At 37.6% G+C, this 15011-nt stretch overlaps 1 protein-coding gene across 1 annotated transcript; it reads left to right on the plus strand.

The window, feature by feature from the left end:
- Positions 1-4467: 4467 nt before the first annotated feature.
- On the plus strand, positions 4468-6431 carry foxl2a (forkhead box L2a). The gene has a single exon (XM_055029092.1). The coding sequence runs from the start codon at positions 4701-4703 to the stop codon at positions 5610-5612; it is 912 nt and encodes a 303-aa protein (XP_054885067.1). The 5' UTR covers positions 4468-4700; the 3' UTR covers positions 5613-6431.
- Positions 6432-15011: the final 8580 nt, after the last annotated feature.

Here is a 15011-nt window from a genome sequence, read left to right on the forward strand (position 1 = left end):
TAAAGATTCCAGTGAAGAGCAACAATATGTTGTTGATGTTTATGATCATGCAGGCGCTCCAGATGCAAATGATCGAGAGGCGAACCCAGTCTGAAAAACTATGACAAACCAAGAGGTGTCTTCCCTGTACAGCTATCACCGCAATACTCCAATTTAAAAAAAGACTCATATTTATTAATATGATTTTGACCTTTTACATCTATATTATTATGTGATGAACACCAGTAAAATTAATGTAACGTGAAATTTTCACTTAGTTTACAAAAATTTATAAAGACACTTAATACGGATTGCTCCATTTTATATAGCTCTTAATTTTATTCATCTGCAACTTATGTTGCTTAAACATAATACAAATATATAAATTGAGTTAAACTGGCTGTTGTTTATCTGCCAGCTTTGATGGAAACATATTAGAAAATATAGCCAAAATAACATTATTATTATTATTATTATTATTATTATTATTATTATTATTATTATTATTATTATTATTATTATTATTATTATCAACAATATATAATTACTATCAAAAGTAGTTTTGTGTTTTCTGTTTGTTTATTTATTTATTTATTTCTAAGACTTATTTATGCAAACAATGCTTACTAATATATGGATAATTAAAAAATACTAAGTATAAAAAATTATAATCATAATAATCAACACAGTTTTTGAGATACATTATTCTAACAACCCCTAAGACATATTTCAATGAATAATATGCCTATAACAAAATATTATAATAATGATTATTATTATTATTATTATTATTATTATTATTATTATTATTATTATTATTATTATTATTATTATTATTATTATTATTATTATTATTAGTGGTGGTCTTTCTCATTGGCTCATTGGCGGACTGGAGCCTCTGCAGTCTCAGTGGGTGTTCTCCGGTCCCGACCTGACCCGGTGGTTCCGTCTGCAGCATTCCACCCGCACGCGCAATCATAAACATCCTTCTCACGGATCCTCTCGGGCAGGAAGTGCGCGCGCGGCAGCAGGAATTCCACCCTTTCAAACGCCATTACTCCACGGTTACAGCGACGGTTCAGGCCCCTCACCTCGGTGTCGCCTTTTAGGCCTGCGCCACATGTTTGCGCTCTCTCGCTCCAGCAGGTTCTGCCACTCTATCAAGGGGGTTGAGAAAGGCTTTGAAATGCAGCTCCAGGCCTTCCAGCTCAACTCCAGCTTTGCTTCGATGCTGGTCTGACGTAAATAAATCGCTCTTTGGCGCATAAAGCTGACAGCGGAGAAGCTAAGCATCCTCTGATACTGTAAGCGGTGCGGTCATGTTGTGAGAAAATAGCAGAACTTGATGTCGCTGCTCTGATAAGTTAGATAAGAGAAAATAGACTGGAGTTGACAGAAACACCTGGGTGACCAAGCAGAAAGAGTCCTGGAAAAGCTAATAAAAACAGGCGAGTTTAAGTTTTTGTTATCTTCCGCTCTATTGTCTTAAAATAATAGGCTACTTTACTCATCGGTTTTATTATTCGTGCAACAAAAGTCTCAACATTAAAGACGACTGAATTTCGTTTTATTGGAGCGCTTATTCGAGAGGATATCACTTTTAAAGGATGTATATTTATTTAGACTGAAAACACAGGCTATACTCTGGCTAATACATTCTCCACTGTGGAGAATGTGTAGACCCGCTGTCTCATTCATGCGCAGGCCAAAAAAAAAAATCACTGCACAGCAAACGTATTTTAAACCTCTCGTTAAACAGCAAAGAAAATATATCTAACAGAATCGAGAGACATAAATTAAAATTCAAAAACAAAGGATAAAAAAATCATTTTATTTCCCTATATGTAACTTTTTTTGTGACATATGTGATCGAAAATAAAAGAAAACGTAATTGTTGGTTGTTTGTTGCTAGTCTGTCAAAAGAAACATCCGGAGAGGCGCGTGCATGCAGTTGCAAGTTAGACCCCCCCCCCCCCCCCCCTCCCTTCCCAAATATGGAAATCCCGCGAGAGAAACACCTTGAGACAGAAGTTCAGGAGGCTGGTGAGCAAGAGCAACACAAATAAAGAGGCTGCAAACGTTTAGGTAAAGTTAGGTGAAGTACGTCCAGGAACTTTTCTCTAACAGGCAAAATATCCGATAATCCCCAAAGATACGTTCAGGCCGCGTCAAACAGGTACTGCTAAAAAAACAAAAACAAACCGCTGTCACGCACGATTAAATGTTTTATTAAAACAACTCAAAAAGGTTTTATTCCCATCGCTGTTTATTTAACCGAACAAAAATCAATTTAATTGTATTAGTTATGTTATATTTACTTATTAAATCATATATATATATATATATATATATATATATATATATATATATATATATATATATATATATATATATATATATATATATATAATCTTATTTATATATCTTTAGATAAATCATATATATATATATGATTTCATATATATATGAAATCATATATGATAAATCATATATATATATATATATATATATATATATATATATATATATATATATATGATTTATATAAAGATATATATAAATAAGATTTAATAAGTATATATATATATATATATATATATATATATATATATATATATATATATATATATATATATATACATCATTGGAAGTCATTTTCACTTTTCCATCGACAACAAGACATTTATGTATCGAGACATTTATTACTAAGAGAACGAAAGTCTGGCAGAGCAGGTGTGTTTTATAAAGTTATTTTCATTTCCTGAATTATTAGGTGTTATTCTTCTGCACATTTGTGTCCCGTGTCATCTGGGAGATGGATTAATTAGCCGAGCACACTGAATGATGTCTTACTTTAGAGCAAATGCTTACAAAACAGAGGCATTAATGGTGGTGTTAAGATGATCGGGAATTGCTCTCCATCTTAAACATGTGGAGTGGGTGGGGGGGTGTTATGGGGGCCCTGGCTCGGAGCTGTGAGGTGGCAGTAATAGCACGTTGAGAGATGGTCGGCTCTCACCGGTGTCCAGCTGCCGCAGCCTGGCTGCAGCCTGGCTGCAGGGTGATGACACACATGCGAGCGCTGTTCCACCTGCACAGGCTTCCAGAGCACGGAAATCCTCTCCCGAAGAAAGCCGAAGGGACCCTCATGGGTGGTCGGGGGAAACGGATACCGCTGCACGCACTGCGACCTAATTAAGAAGCGCCGACGGTGTCGTGGTTTTCCAAGAAGCTGTGAACACGCCAAAGTTTGCTAATGTGCGTGGAATTGTTGCGGGAGTACTGTCAGTTTGGCATTTGGCCACAACTTGTGTTTGAAGTCGTTGTAAGACTTCTGAAACAAAATAGAAACATCTAATAAAGCAATTTCACAGAAGAAATACACATTTTTTTTTTTTTTTGTTTTTGTTTGTTTTGTTGTTGTTTTTTGCTTTGTTTTTTTTTTTCTACCAACACAAATTGTATTTTGGCAACAAATCCTACCTCAATATTTTCATAATTGGATAATTAACTATTCCTCCCATTGCAGTATGAAGGCGATAGCAGTGAGGTGGCTGTGTTTATGTGAGTTTCATTGTGAATTAATATGCGAAAGCAATCATAATATTTGGTTTACAAGCTTCCTGTGATGTAACAATAATTTAAGGCTGTATCCAGCTTTAACAAGATTAGCCTTAGCTCTAATGCTAAAGCCGAACTTGCAAGCAGGTTGAGCTTTTTAACCCTGAGGCAATCCCAGCTGTGGCTCTGGGGACAAAGTCCACATGCTTGTTAGAATAATGTAAAAATGAGTTACATTTTATCCATTAATCCCAACGCAACTCTAAAATTTGTTTGTTTTTTTTTTATTTATTTTGTTTCTTTTTAGCCTAAAAGATGAAGAAAAAAATTATCCTAAATTATTAGTTGGAATACTGGCACATTTAGTTAAGTATTTAAAAATCGGACGAAATGCTATTTATTTTGACGTGTTTTTGCTACTAATCTTGGATGACTTCTAATAACATGTACTGATAAGAAAACAAAGATTTATCAGATGAAATATAATTGTTAAACCAATTATATTGTTAAATATAATTGGTCGTTTGTTGTTGTTGATTAGATGTGAAAATTTGTTTCACCAATGTGGAAACATATCCAAACCTGATTTGCTTAATTTATGAAATAGTATAAATAAAAATAAACCAGGATTCTCATTTAAACCACCAGAGTTTAACACTAGTGCATTTTGATATCAATATTTTCTTTCAGATGCACAATATATTTGACTCATTGGCTGTTTGTTTTTTCTCTGTTTGGATGCACCTAGTTTTTTTTTTTTTTTTTTTTTTTTTTTTTTTTTTTTGTATCAGTGTTATTCTGTTTTGACTAATACAGACAGATTTTAACGTGTGCTCAGGGGCTTATTATATTTTCATTGACTGTGACTGATGGAGGCGGGAAAAGAATCCAGGCGCAAATCACAGAGCGCTACGTCGCTCCGCAGACAGCATTGGAGCAAAATCAGCCGAGGAAGGGCTGGGCTTACGGGCTCCCAAACCTGAACCTGGGTTGCGCCTTTTGAAATCAGTCTACAATAATTTCCAGCGGAGGAAACAAGAAGGTGTCTTTACGCGTTCAACTCGAAGTGCATCCTGCGCTTCTGCGAATAACATTTTCTGCGCAAAGACGTTTGGCGTTTCTGCTCGTCGGACTGGAGTTGATTTGTGTTGGTGTGCGCAATGATGGCCACTTACCAAAGTCCGGAGGAGGACCAGATAGCCTTATTGATCCATGACACGAACACGAGCAAGGAGAAGGAGCGACCCAAAGAGGAGCCGGACCAGGAAAAAGCTGCAGAAAAGCCCGATCCGTCCCAGAAACCGCCATACTCCTACGTCGCTCTCATCGCCATGGCCATCCGGGAGAGCGCAGAGAAGCGCCTCACTTTGTCCGGTATTTATCAGTATATCATCAGCAAGTTCCCATTCTACGAGAAGAACAAGAAAGGCTGGCAAAACAGCATCAGGCACAACCTGAGCCTCAACGAATGCTTCATCAAGGTTCCACGGGAGGGCGGCGGCGAGAGGAAGGGGAACTATTGGACCCTGGACCCGGCCTGTGAGGACATGTTCGAGAAGGGGAACTACAGGAGACGGCGCAGGATGAAGCGGCCTTTCAGACCCCCGCCAGCCCACTTCCAGCCGGGGAAGACCCTGTTCGGAGGGGACGGCTACGGCTACCTGACCCCACCCAAGTACCTGCAGTCCAGCTTCATGAACAACTCCTGGTCGTTAGGCCAGCCGCCCACCCCGATGTCCTACACGTCCTGTCAGATGGCCGGTGGCAACGTGAGTCCGGTGAACGTGAAGGGACTGACGGCCCCCTCGTCCTACAACCCTTACTCCCGAGTTCAGAGCATGGCGCTGCCCAGCATGGTAAACTCTTACAACGGCATGAGCCACCACCATCACCCCCACCACGCGCAGCAGCTGAGCCCGGCCACCGCAGCACCTCCTCCGGTCTCCTCCAGCAACGGAGCCGGCCTGCAGTTCGCCTGCTCCCGCCAGCCCGCGGAGCTCTCCATGATGCACTGCTCTTACTGGGAACACGAGACCAAACACTCGGCGTTACACACGAGGATTGATATTTAAACTTAATCCGCTGGGACTTGTCCTCTGTACAAATGAAAACTCTAAGAGTTGATTCCTGTGATTTCAAAACAGAACCAACAGTATTCTTTAAAGAGACCGTTCTGACGAGCTGTTTGGGTCCAGCTGACGGGAAAGCCGATGGAGAAATGCGAGCTCCATCTGAGGAGGAGCGTTTCACAAAATGGAAGAGATCGGCGCGCATCAGGTAGCATGATCTTCGGACTGATGGCCATAACTCTGGTCTGGTCTCTGTGACATGAAAAACAGGCTTTTGTTGCGGACATGCCGACACGACTCCAGCCGCAGCTGTTCCGTATGCGTAAAGGGTTCTTCAACTTTTACGCACGGCTTCTCCCAGAGCTCCCTGATGAGAGGAGGGTATAAGATGCCCCCATTTAAACCGGTGCTTGAATCTGTAATTAGACCGGGATTGGTTCTGATTTAAATTAATCTGCACAGAGTGAGGCCTGCACAGACTTAGTCGGAAGCGGTTATTTTTCAGATGGTCTTGGTAAAATATTCATCAGACATTAAAACAAAAAAAAAAAAAAAAAAAAGAAGAAAAAGAAAAATAATTCAGGGCTTTTCAAATTACTTCATTATTATGTTTTTGTAAAGATGTAAATTCTAGTATGACGCCAGTCAGTGCCAGGTTTTTGTTAATCTTTTTAATTATTATAGCTTTTTTTAAAAATAAATGTGATTAGCTATGTCTCATCCATGTCGGGGCCATGTTACATCTTAATTAGCACTTTGCCCTGTTTTTGTTTTTTCTAGGTTTGTCAATTTCTTAATAAACTTGTATTTCTTAAAATAATTCAGCGGTGGTGAAGAAGTCTGTTCTGTGCTTTGTAGGCTGTGTGGACGGAATCCACTGAATATGCGTGGTAGCTTTTTTTTTGGCTTTTTTTAAGAAAAGAAAATAGCAATCTTATCGGCGCACGGATATGGAAAAAATAATATGCGTAAATTAAGTAACTCATTTCTAAAATAAAAATGTGTACGCTTTACTGGTTATATATACTGACCTCGTTAAGTTTAAATACATTTATTAGCTCAATAATAATAGCAATACAAATAATACATAATAGCATTATGAGTTTACAATTTCTGTTCAAAATTGTGATTTTCCTTCTATATGAACTTCCAAAATATAGGTTTTGTCTGTCTTATTTATGGTGTAATATTTGCACGGCATTATAACTTTTTTTAAAATAACTTTATAAAAGATATTTTAAGTGCTTTGGGCTGTGCAATATATTTACAGCAATTTCCCTGACGCTACATGAGACAAGAAACAAATGAAATATAAGCCGGATAATTTGGATTATGGACACTAAGGGAAAACATTATTTTAAAAAATATGAACATTACTAATACAATAATGATAAAAAAAAATAAAGTTATTACTCGCCAATCTAAGTTGCTAAATGAAATGCCACAGAAGGTCAATTTATTAGAAGTTCAGAGAAAGTGTAAATATCATAATTTAACGACTTCAACATGTTACGAATGCAAACATAAAAGTATAGATGAAGTAAAGTTTTTTATGATAATATATTATTATAAAATATTCATAAAATTATTATCCTGTGTCTCTGCGGTTTCCCTGAACAGGTCTGGTTTTCGCGGGTTGCTCTTTGATGAGGCACAATCTGGTAAGAAAAATCTTGATGGGCAGAAGTCCTCTCTCCTCCGTTCACCAGTAATTATCACTGTGGAGTCATCAACCCATTTGAATCGTGTTTTGACACCAATGTACAGTTGCTCTCGACGACAACATGCACGTACGGTGCGTCCTCTCTCGCCTTTCAGCTTTGGGGTAACCTCTGCAGCAGGACTCGACGGGCGCCACGAGATGCACCCGCGCTCTCACCTCCATCCAACCCTTCATCCCCACAGCAACTGTCAAACACGAGCTCTTCATCCTGCATGAAACAAAACACGCACACACCCACTAAACAGACCGGGCCTTTGTTCTACCGGGAGCATTTGCGGGTCGCGTTTTACATGTGTTTTTGCAGAGTTTTATAGTGCAGTCGCAGTCACAGATCATATAAAACCAGAGGTTGATTAACCCAACGCGGATGGTTTGTTAGTCTCTCATGCCTGTTAGTGAAAGCAAACAATACTGAGAGCTTTAATGCCTGTTTAAAATGTATCTGGAGGTAAATCCGAGCTAAAGAAGGCTGCAGAAAGAAGCAGTCTGGCCTGCACCCAATGCGTTGGTTTTGGAAAGGGAAATTAAAAAATAAATAAAAAAGTAATTATGATGGATTCATTAACTTGTTAGGTGTAATAAAACTCAAATTATCTCCAACATTTTTACAGCAGCTTCGTGATCTCAGCAAAAAAAAAAAAAAAAAAAAAACATCTTAAACGTCCGATAAATGATCCACAGATCATTTATAGATTCAACTTTAACCAAGAGTCGCTCGGAAATCCACTAAACCCACTTCGGATATTAAATCACATATGTAATGATCTTAATTATATAATAACGTGTGATTTCTTAATTTTATTTTATGTTCTTTTTTTGTGGGGGGGGGGGTCTCTGACAGTTTCTATAACATTTCACTGCAAAAGAACACGTGATCAGCGACGACCTTGATTTCTATTTTTTATTTGAAAGAGAGAGCGAGATGGAAGCGTCATCACGCAGAGGTTTGACTGACATCCTTTTCCATCCTTCTGTGCGCACAGAGAGGAGCGTGGAAGCGAGCCTGAAATGTAGCTGTGTGCGTCCCCGGCTTCCTCACATTAATGTTTTGTAAACATTAAAGAGATAAGGGTGCGTTTGAAAGGCGAGAGTATTCCAAACAAACGTTCCCCCCCCCCAAAAAAAAACACAACTAAGAAAAGTTTCTTACGAGAAATAATATTTCGATGAGAGTAATATTTGCGCAAACGTAAAAGAGATGCATAGCGTTTCATTTTTTTCATATATTATTTAAAGTGAGATGTCGATCCGCTTTATTTATTATTATTATTATTATTATTATTATTATTATTATTATTATTATTATTATTATTATTATTATTATTATAGGTTTTCGCAGAGACGTCGAAAGCCGACGTACCACTATCGGTGATAAGAGAACACTACTCTTTCTGTGACGCTTTCTGAGACTAAATGTGTGTTTGCGCAAGCGCGCTGGAGGACCGGGGGGCTTCATGCAGCAGGTGAGAGAATCCGCAGAGAGCCCCCCGGTTCATCCAGGCAACAGGGAACAATGGGCCTGCACGGCTGACGGTGAGAGACAAGGCCAGTGAAGGTTCATGGTGGGAGAAGCCAAGTTCCTCTGGCTGGGCTGACGTTGTCGTGCTCCGACCCCACGAGTAATATTCACGTTTTGCTTTATATAAATATATAATTTTATATATATATATATATATATATATATATATATATATATATATATATATATATATATATATATATATATATATATATATATATATATATATATAATTATATATATATATAATTATATATATAATTTTTTTTATATATATAATATATAAAAAATATATATATATATATTTTTTTTTTGCCTTTTGTGTTGTTTGTGCAAATACACAGACCATATATTAGATTTGAAGAGATTTCAGCTGTTTGGAAAGTGGAACAGATTCATCACATTCAGCTAATCAGGATGGTTGCGGAACGTTCTTCTAAAATTGCAGTTGTTTGAGAACTGCTATCAATTTAAGTTTGCAGTTTTATGAACTTAGCTTAGCAACATAGATGCTCCCAAAAAAACATTTGTTACCAAATGAAGGGTCCATCTCTGCTGCTTATCAGTGTTTCCATTGTACCTTATTGGGTGGATCAAATTAAACAATTTCAGTAAGGTTTTTTTTTATTATTATCTCTAACTATTTTAACATGGAGGAAAAACAAGATGACTTTATGCAAAAAGAGATGATCATCCACATTGTTTGAACTGGTTTTTGCACATTAAAACTGGCTCCTATATTCAGCTGTTTTGGTATTGGTTGACTGAACTGATTTTATCCTAAGAAATAGTAACTATATGTTTTTTTTATGAACTGATGATTGCACAGATATTTGAGGGAGTCAAACAAGTGTTCATTTTGACCAGGTGAAGATCAGAATATTGAGGATATTTATTGATGGGTTTATTGATAAATCCATCAATAAACTGTTAGAATATGAGCAGAACCAACAGTAGTTGTTTCTGCTTTGTAAAAGCAGAAACAACTACTTTCTTTCAATTATTCTTTCAATTATTTCAAATATTAATATTAAACATACTTTCACATATATTTGGCTGTAGACAAAAACGTATTTGAATTGAATTGAATTGATAAATGAAGATTTAAACACATAACAGTTATCTTAAAGTGTTTTTTTTTCTTTCTTTGGAACCACGTATAAAGTTGTTGTGGCCGGATTTTCCCCCTCGGCCCAGGAGTTTGACACATGAAATCTGATATCATCAGTTCATTCAAATTGAAGCATTTAAAGGGACCATAAATGAAGATTATTTTGGAGTATGATTTTTTGAAGAGGTTACTTCATTTGGAAAACAAAATACACATCGACCACTGCTGCCTAATTTGTCAAAACTTTAACTCCATAAAAAGAATAAGGTGACATAATTAGGAAGTAATTAATTGAATTAATGCAATGATCGTATTGGTTATGAGTACGGTTTTGTAAACAGTTTATCCAACAAATGCATTTCAGCTGTTTTTACACAACTTATGCAAATCAAACGTATTTTAATCATTGATTTTTTTTTTTTTTTTTTTTTTTTGCAGAGTTCTTTATATGTTTGTCTCTATATACATAATATGTCTTGTCTTTATAAATGTGTGTCATTTCTTAAAGAGCGACTAAACAAATATCCTGCACAGTTTCTGCGTCACGCCAGCGGACCTGTGCGGTTCAGAGTGACAGTCAGTCGCTGCTGTTTTCCTGCATGTCCCTGCACAGAGGGTCATGCTGATAAAAGCTCATTTACCCAAGGTGATGAATATATTTCTCAGAGTCCACTGTTATTTCTCCGCGAGGTGAAAAGGTTTAGCGCAATGTGCGGTTTGTTTTCCGCGTCTTTTCCGCAGAGCGCTCTCTGAATAACCATGATTGTATCCTTTGTTGCGCTCTCGGAGATGACAGATTATAATCAACAAGACGAATGAGGTCAACTTATTGTGGAGGCAACGCATTTGACCCTCGCTTTGTGTCCCCTCTCTTTCCCTTTCTGTGTGTCACACAAGAACACGGACGCAGCAGCAGCGTTTATACCTGGACTCGTTCCGCGCTTGACAGCCCTGCATGCTCCACAGGACGCAGGCGATGCGACCCGGCCGGTCAAGTCACACGCAGGTTGCAGGTTTCCCAACGCCTGCGCACAATTGAATTCCTAACATTCTGGCTGATGTTTGAGATCGAGGACCAACTGTTTCCACCTAGAAGCGGCGCACATCACCCAGAACCCATTGAAAAGGAGAGTAGGGGGTCACCACTGTTTGGTATACATCTGCTCCAAACAGGAAAATATGCAGAGATTTGATTCGGAGAAAATCCGGCAATTGTTCAACAGAACATGAAGTTTTTTTTTTTACTCTCTCTCGCTCTCTGTCATTTTAAGGAGAAGGAACACTGAAGGTTCAATCTGCCTGCAGCAGATCTACGCAACTCCAGGCTTAATTTAGCCCTATTTATTTTGTGAACGCGTCCTCTGGGGAATCTTCAACTGTCCACGGGGATCTACGTGATGTTTTCACTGACTGCTGATCGCTATCTTAATGACGACCCCAAGAAACAATGGATTACATGTAATAATTCTTTAATAATCCCAAATCATTGCCGTGCTGTGTGTTGATTCACTCCTAGGGTGTATAAATAGGAACATCACGTTTGTTAACTGGACCCATCGTCCACAAAAGGTCCATCCGATGTCCAGAAAGCCCGTGTCTAAAAATACACCACAGTGTCATCTATTCTAGGAGTCCAGAGAAAATCATCACGCATTGACCTTTCATTGCCACTTAGACGCCACATATGTGCCACGCTGACCAGTCTGACAGGTGGTCAGACCCCGGTACAGACTGTGAAAGACTATAGTGATGAAAGAAACGGATGGAAATTCAAACTCAATCATTTCTTAAAATGTATTCACTCAAACAAAAAGATCAATTCTGAATTGAAGTTACATATCTGTGAGCTGATCCATTCTGTTTTGTAATGTGCTCTGTCAGTATACATTTTACTATTCCAATGGAAGTAGAAACGCATTTTGTTTCAACACAAAACCAGAACTTTCATGGTTTTTCCTGGCTTTTTCTGGGTTGACATCTTCATTGACAATATGCATATGAAACGGTGCACACTCTATAAGAACCTGAACGGATCTGTGCAGTTTGACCTCATGCAGTTATTCATTCATGCCAGCAGGTGACACACCCTACCATAACAAACATAAATCAGATACAAACTGCTGTACACCAAAAAGGAATATATTACAGTAGAACCCTGCATAATTCTAGCTTAATATTTGTAGATTTTTCTGTGGAATTAATTCAAAACTATTTGTGAAAATTCTCCTTTTTGCAAAGTTTTTTTTTTTCTCTCTTAGCTTCTTGATAATTCATATTCTATTGGCTGGCAATTTCATAGTAGTGCTAAGATGTTTCCACTGTGTGTGACAATACACATGAAAGTACAGTTGATGTTAGAACTACTAAAATAAACAATTGTAATTCTTTTTAGGGGGAGTCTCAACTATTCAAGGATTTTTGCTTTAAACGGGCTGCGGTCCCTCACATCTGCAAACTCTGGGCGTCCGCTGTTTACCTTAAAATACCCAGTATGTAAATATTTTAAACAACTTCTAAATATTAGCTTACCATTGCTTCATTATGACTTCACATAAATTAGATGATATTTGCTATTCTGCAACAGAATAGCACACTATAAATGAATTGAACCAATATGTTCATCATGATGATCAAAACACTGAGGTAAAATTTGCTTGAAAAGTAAACTAATTCCTGTTACATTTTAATGTTACTTTTACAAACTAATATGCTTAAAAAATAAATGTTATAGCGTGCTACAATTTGGCTGTAGCAAATTAGACAAAATATCCAAACATATTCTTCTTAAAAGCTGGTTGAACCACCAACTTCAAATAGATTCTTATAAAATTTTGTAATTGGGATAAAAAATAAATGTTTATGTTAAGGAATTCTTTTTAAACTATTACATGGTTAATGTGATTGAAATTAAAATTACTTGTTAATATTTAATTCCCTTCCAAATTCATTTTTAGAGTATACGAATTCACTCAAGATCTGGGAACTAAACCCTAAAATGACCGACTTGACTTTAAGTCCTTGTATAAAAGCTGAGTCACCTCTGAAAGGTAACTTTGTGCCACTGAACCTGTATAAACAAACAAATACAGCAGCAGCAGTCAGCCTGCATCGGCATCAGGCCTGTGGTCGTTCCTGCCGTGGATGTGGCGGAAAACTCACCAGTTTATACAGTAAAAGGGAAATACGATAAAATGCTTCCGTTCACTTGATTATGAGCAACAAATTGCTTTGTCGGGATCTAAATGGCAGGAGCTTTTTTTTCCATTGTGCCCTGATGGAGTCTATTTTTAAAGCCCCTTTCCTCTCTCGGGCCTCTAAACACTTCCGCAGGGCTGGCAACAAGAGGCTATTAGGATAACTCGTCTTTTGTTAACGTTCCAATTAATCAAAGATGAAACCGAGTTCCCACTGGGATCATTAAGGGCCAGCACCTGTTCTTCTGATGCTGTTGGATATATAATAAACCAGCTCAGGCTAATGGTCATTATTCAGCCTCTGGGGAGGGTGTGAGAGATGTAATTACTGAAAGCCAATTATATATCAGGCCATTAAGAGTAATAGAAATACAACCTCATTCGGAAATAAATGTCAAACACTGAGCTTATTTATACTGAAACGTCTCTCAGGAAGTATTTGAAATTCACAACAGAGCAAGAGAATGAGACAATATCCCCAAACTCAATGACATATTTTTTAGTCAGTCTGAAGAAATTATTATATTGGGTGTTTAGCTGTTAAAATGTCACATTCTATTACCCAAATTTTCTTGAAATAATAAGATTTGTGACGTAAGTATCCCAACTGGCCACAGCACAGACATGGAAAACAGGAAGCTGGCCCTCAGGCCTGTCCCTGGTCCCTGCCTTCATGTGCATGTCAAATCCAGTCCCTTATCAGATCCCAGACACTGCAATCCAACTCCACTCATACATCTTTGAAGCAATTACATACCTCTTGGCAAGGCTTAACGATTAAACAAATGATTATATTTTGATATCCACAATTATACGCATTCGCCTAAGGAATCCTTTCAAGTTGAATGTGCTTTTTATTACATGCTTATCACTGGTGATGAGATTACACACAGTGTGGGTTTGGAGCGAGTTAGGGTACATTTAATTGAATAAGAGGGGCAGTAATGGAAGCATGCTGGACCTAACCTACCCTGCACAGCCTGTTCCCTTTGAGCCCAGTTCATGTTTAGCAAATTTCAGACAATGAGAACATTATGAGGAGAGAGGGGAGAGTCTGGTAACCCTGCCCTCCCTAGGTCAGGGAAAATGGCACATTTAGTGAGGTCCACTAAACATGTATCCTAAGTAGGTGAGACCAAATCCGGACAAAATGAGCAGTAATTCACATTATGGTTGTTGGATCTGATCAGGCAAGTTTTAACAATATCAAATTCTACCATTCAATACTTGATAAGTACGTGTTAATGACAGTCCTTGGACTGTGAAGTAATTCTTAATAGTGTTGGTTGATGTGCAGGTTCGCTATGAAGCTCTTTGCTGCCCTCTTCTGGCAAGAAATCTGATAAAATATTATCACTGCTACTTTCACTTTCACTGGGATTTTCTATCGGCCCTTTTGTATCGTAAAGCACAAAACAAACAGCAGTACTTCGTCTTCTTCTTCTTCTTTTTTATAGCACGTTTCTTTAATTTTGCTTTATATAGTAATAAAAACAGTCTGTGTGAGATGTTGAAAGTGTCTCTTTTTAGTTAAAATCTAAAGGAGGATATTGACAAAAAGGATGCACCTGACTGAACATTTCTGGATCAACACTGTTTGGCAAAATCGCAAATTATTTCTGCATGTCTATATAAAATTGTGTAAAAATATAAGTTTGCTATTTAAGTTGCCAAACATTAAAAGTTCTATGGTAATGTACCAGGTTTGTCCTGACTGGCCAGTTTTCATTTCCTGGAAAGCATTAAATATTTAACACATAATCTGATTAAAAGCTTGGAATTATAATGTAATGGATTCTTTTAATAATTATGATGAAAAAAATTGTTTAGCTTAGGTCATTTAGGCTGGTCTGTT

This window comes from Poeciliopsis prolifica, unplaced genomic scaffold (assembly GCF_027474105.1).
Source record: "Poeciliopsis prolifica strain line A6 unplaced genomic scaffold, Auburn_PproV2 SCAFFOLD004, whole genome shotgun sequence".
Taxonomy (NCBI): domain Eukaryota; kingdom Metazoa; phylum Chordata; class Actinopteri; order Cyprinodontiformes; family Poeciliidae; genus Poeciliopsis; species Poeciliopsis prolifica.

What these genes read in the sequence shown, in the direction of transcription:
- foxl2a (XM_055029092.1), top strand. Translation starts at nt 4,701, where the DNA reads ATGATGGCCACTTACCAAAGTCCGGAGGAGGACCAGATAGCCTTATTG.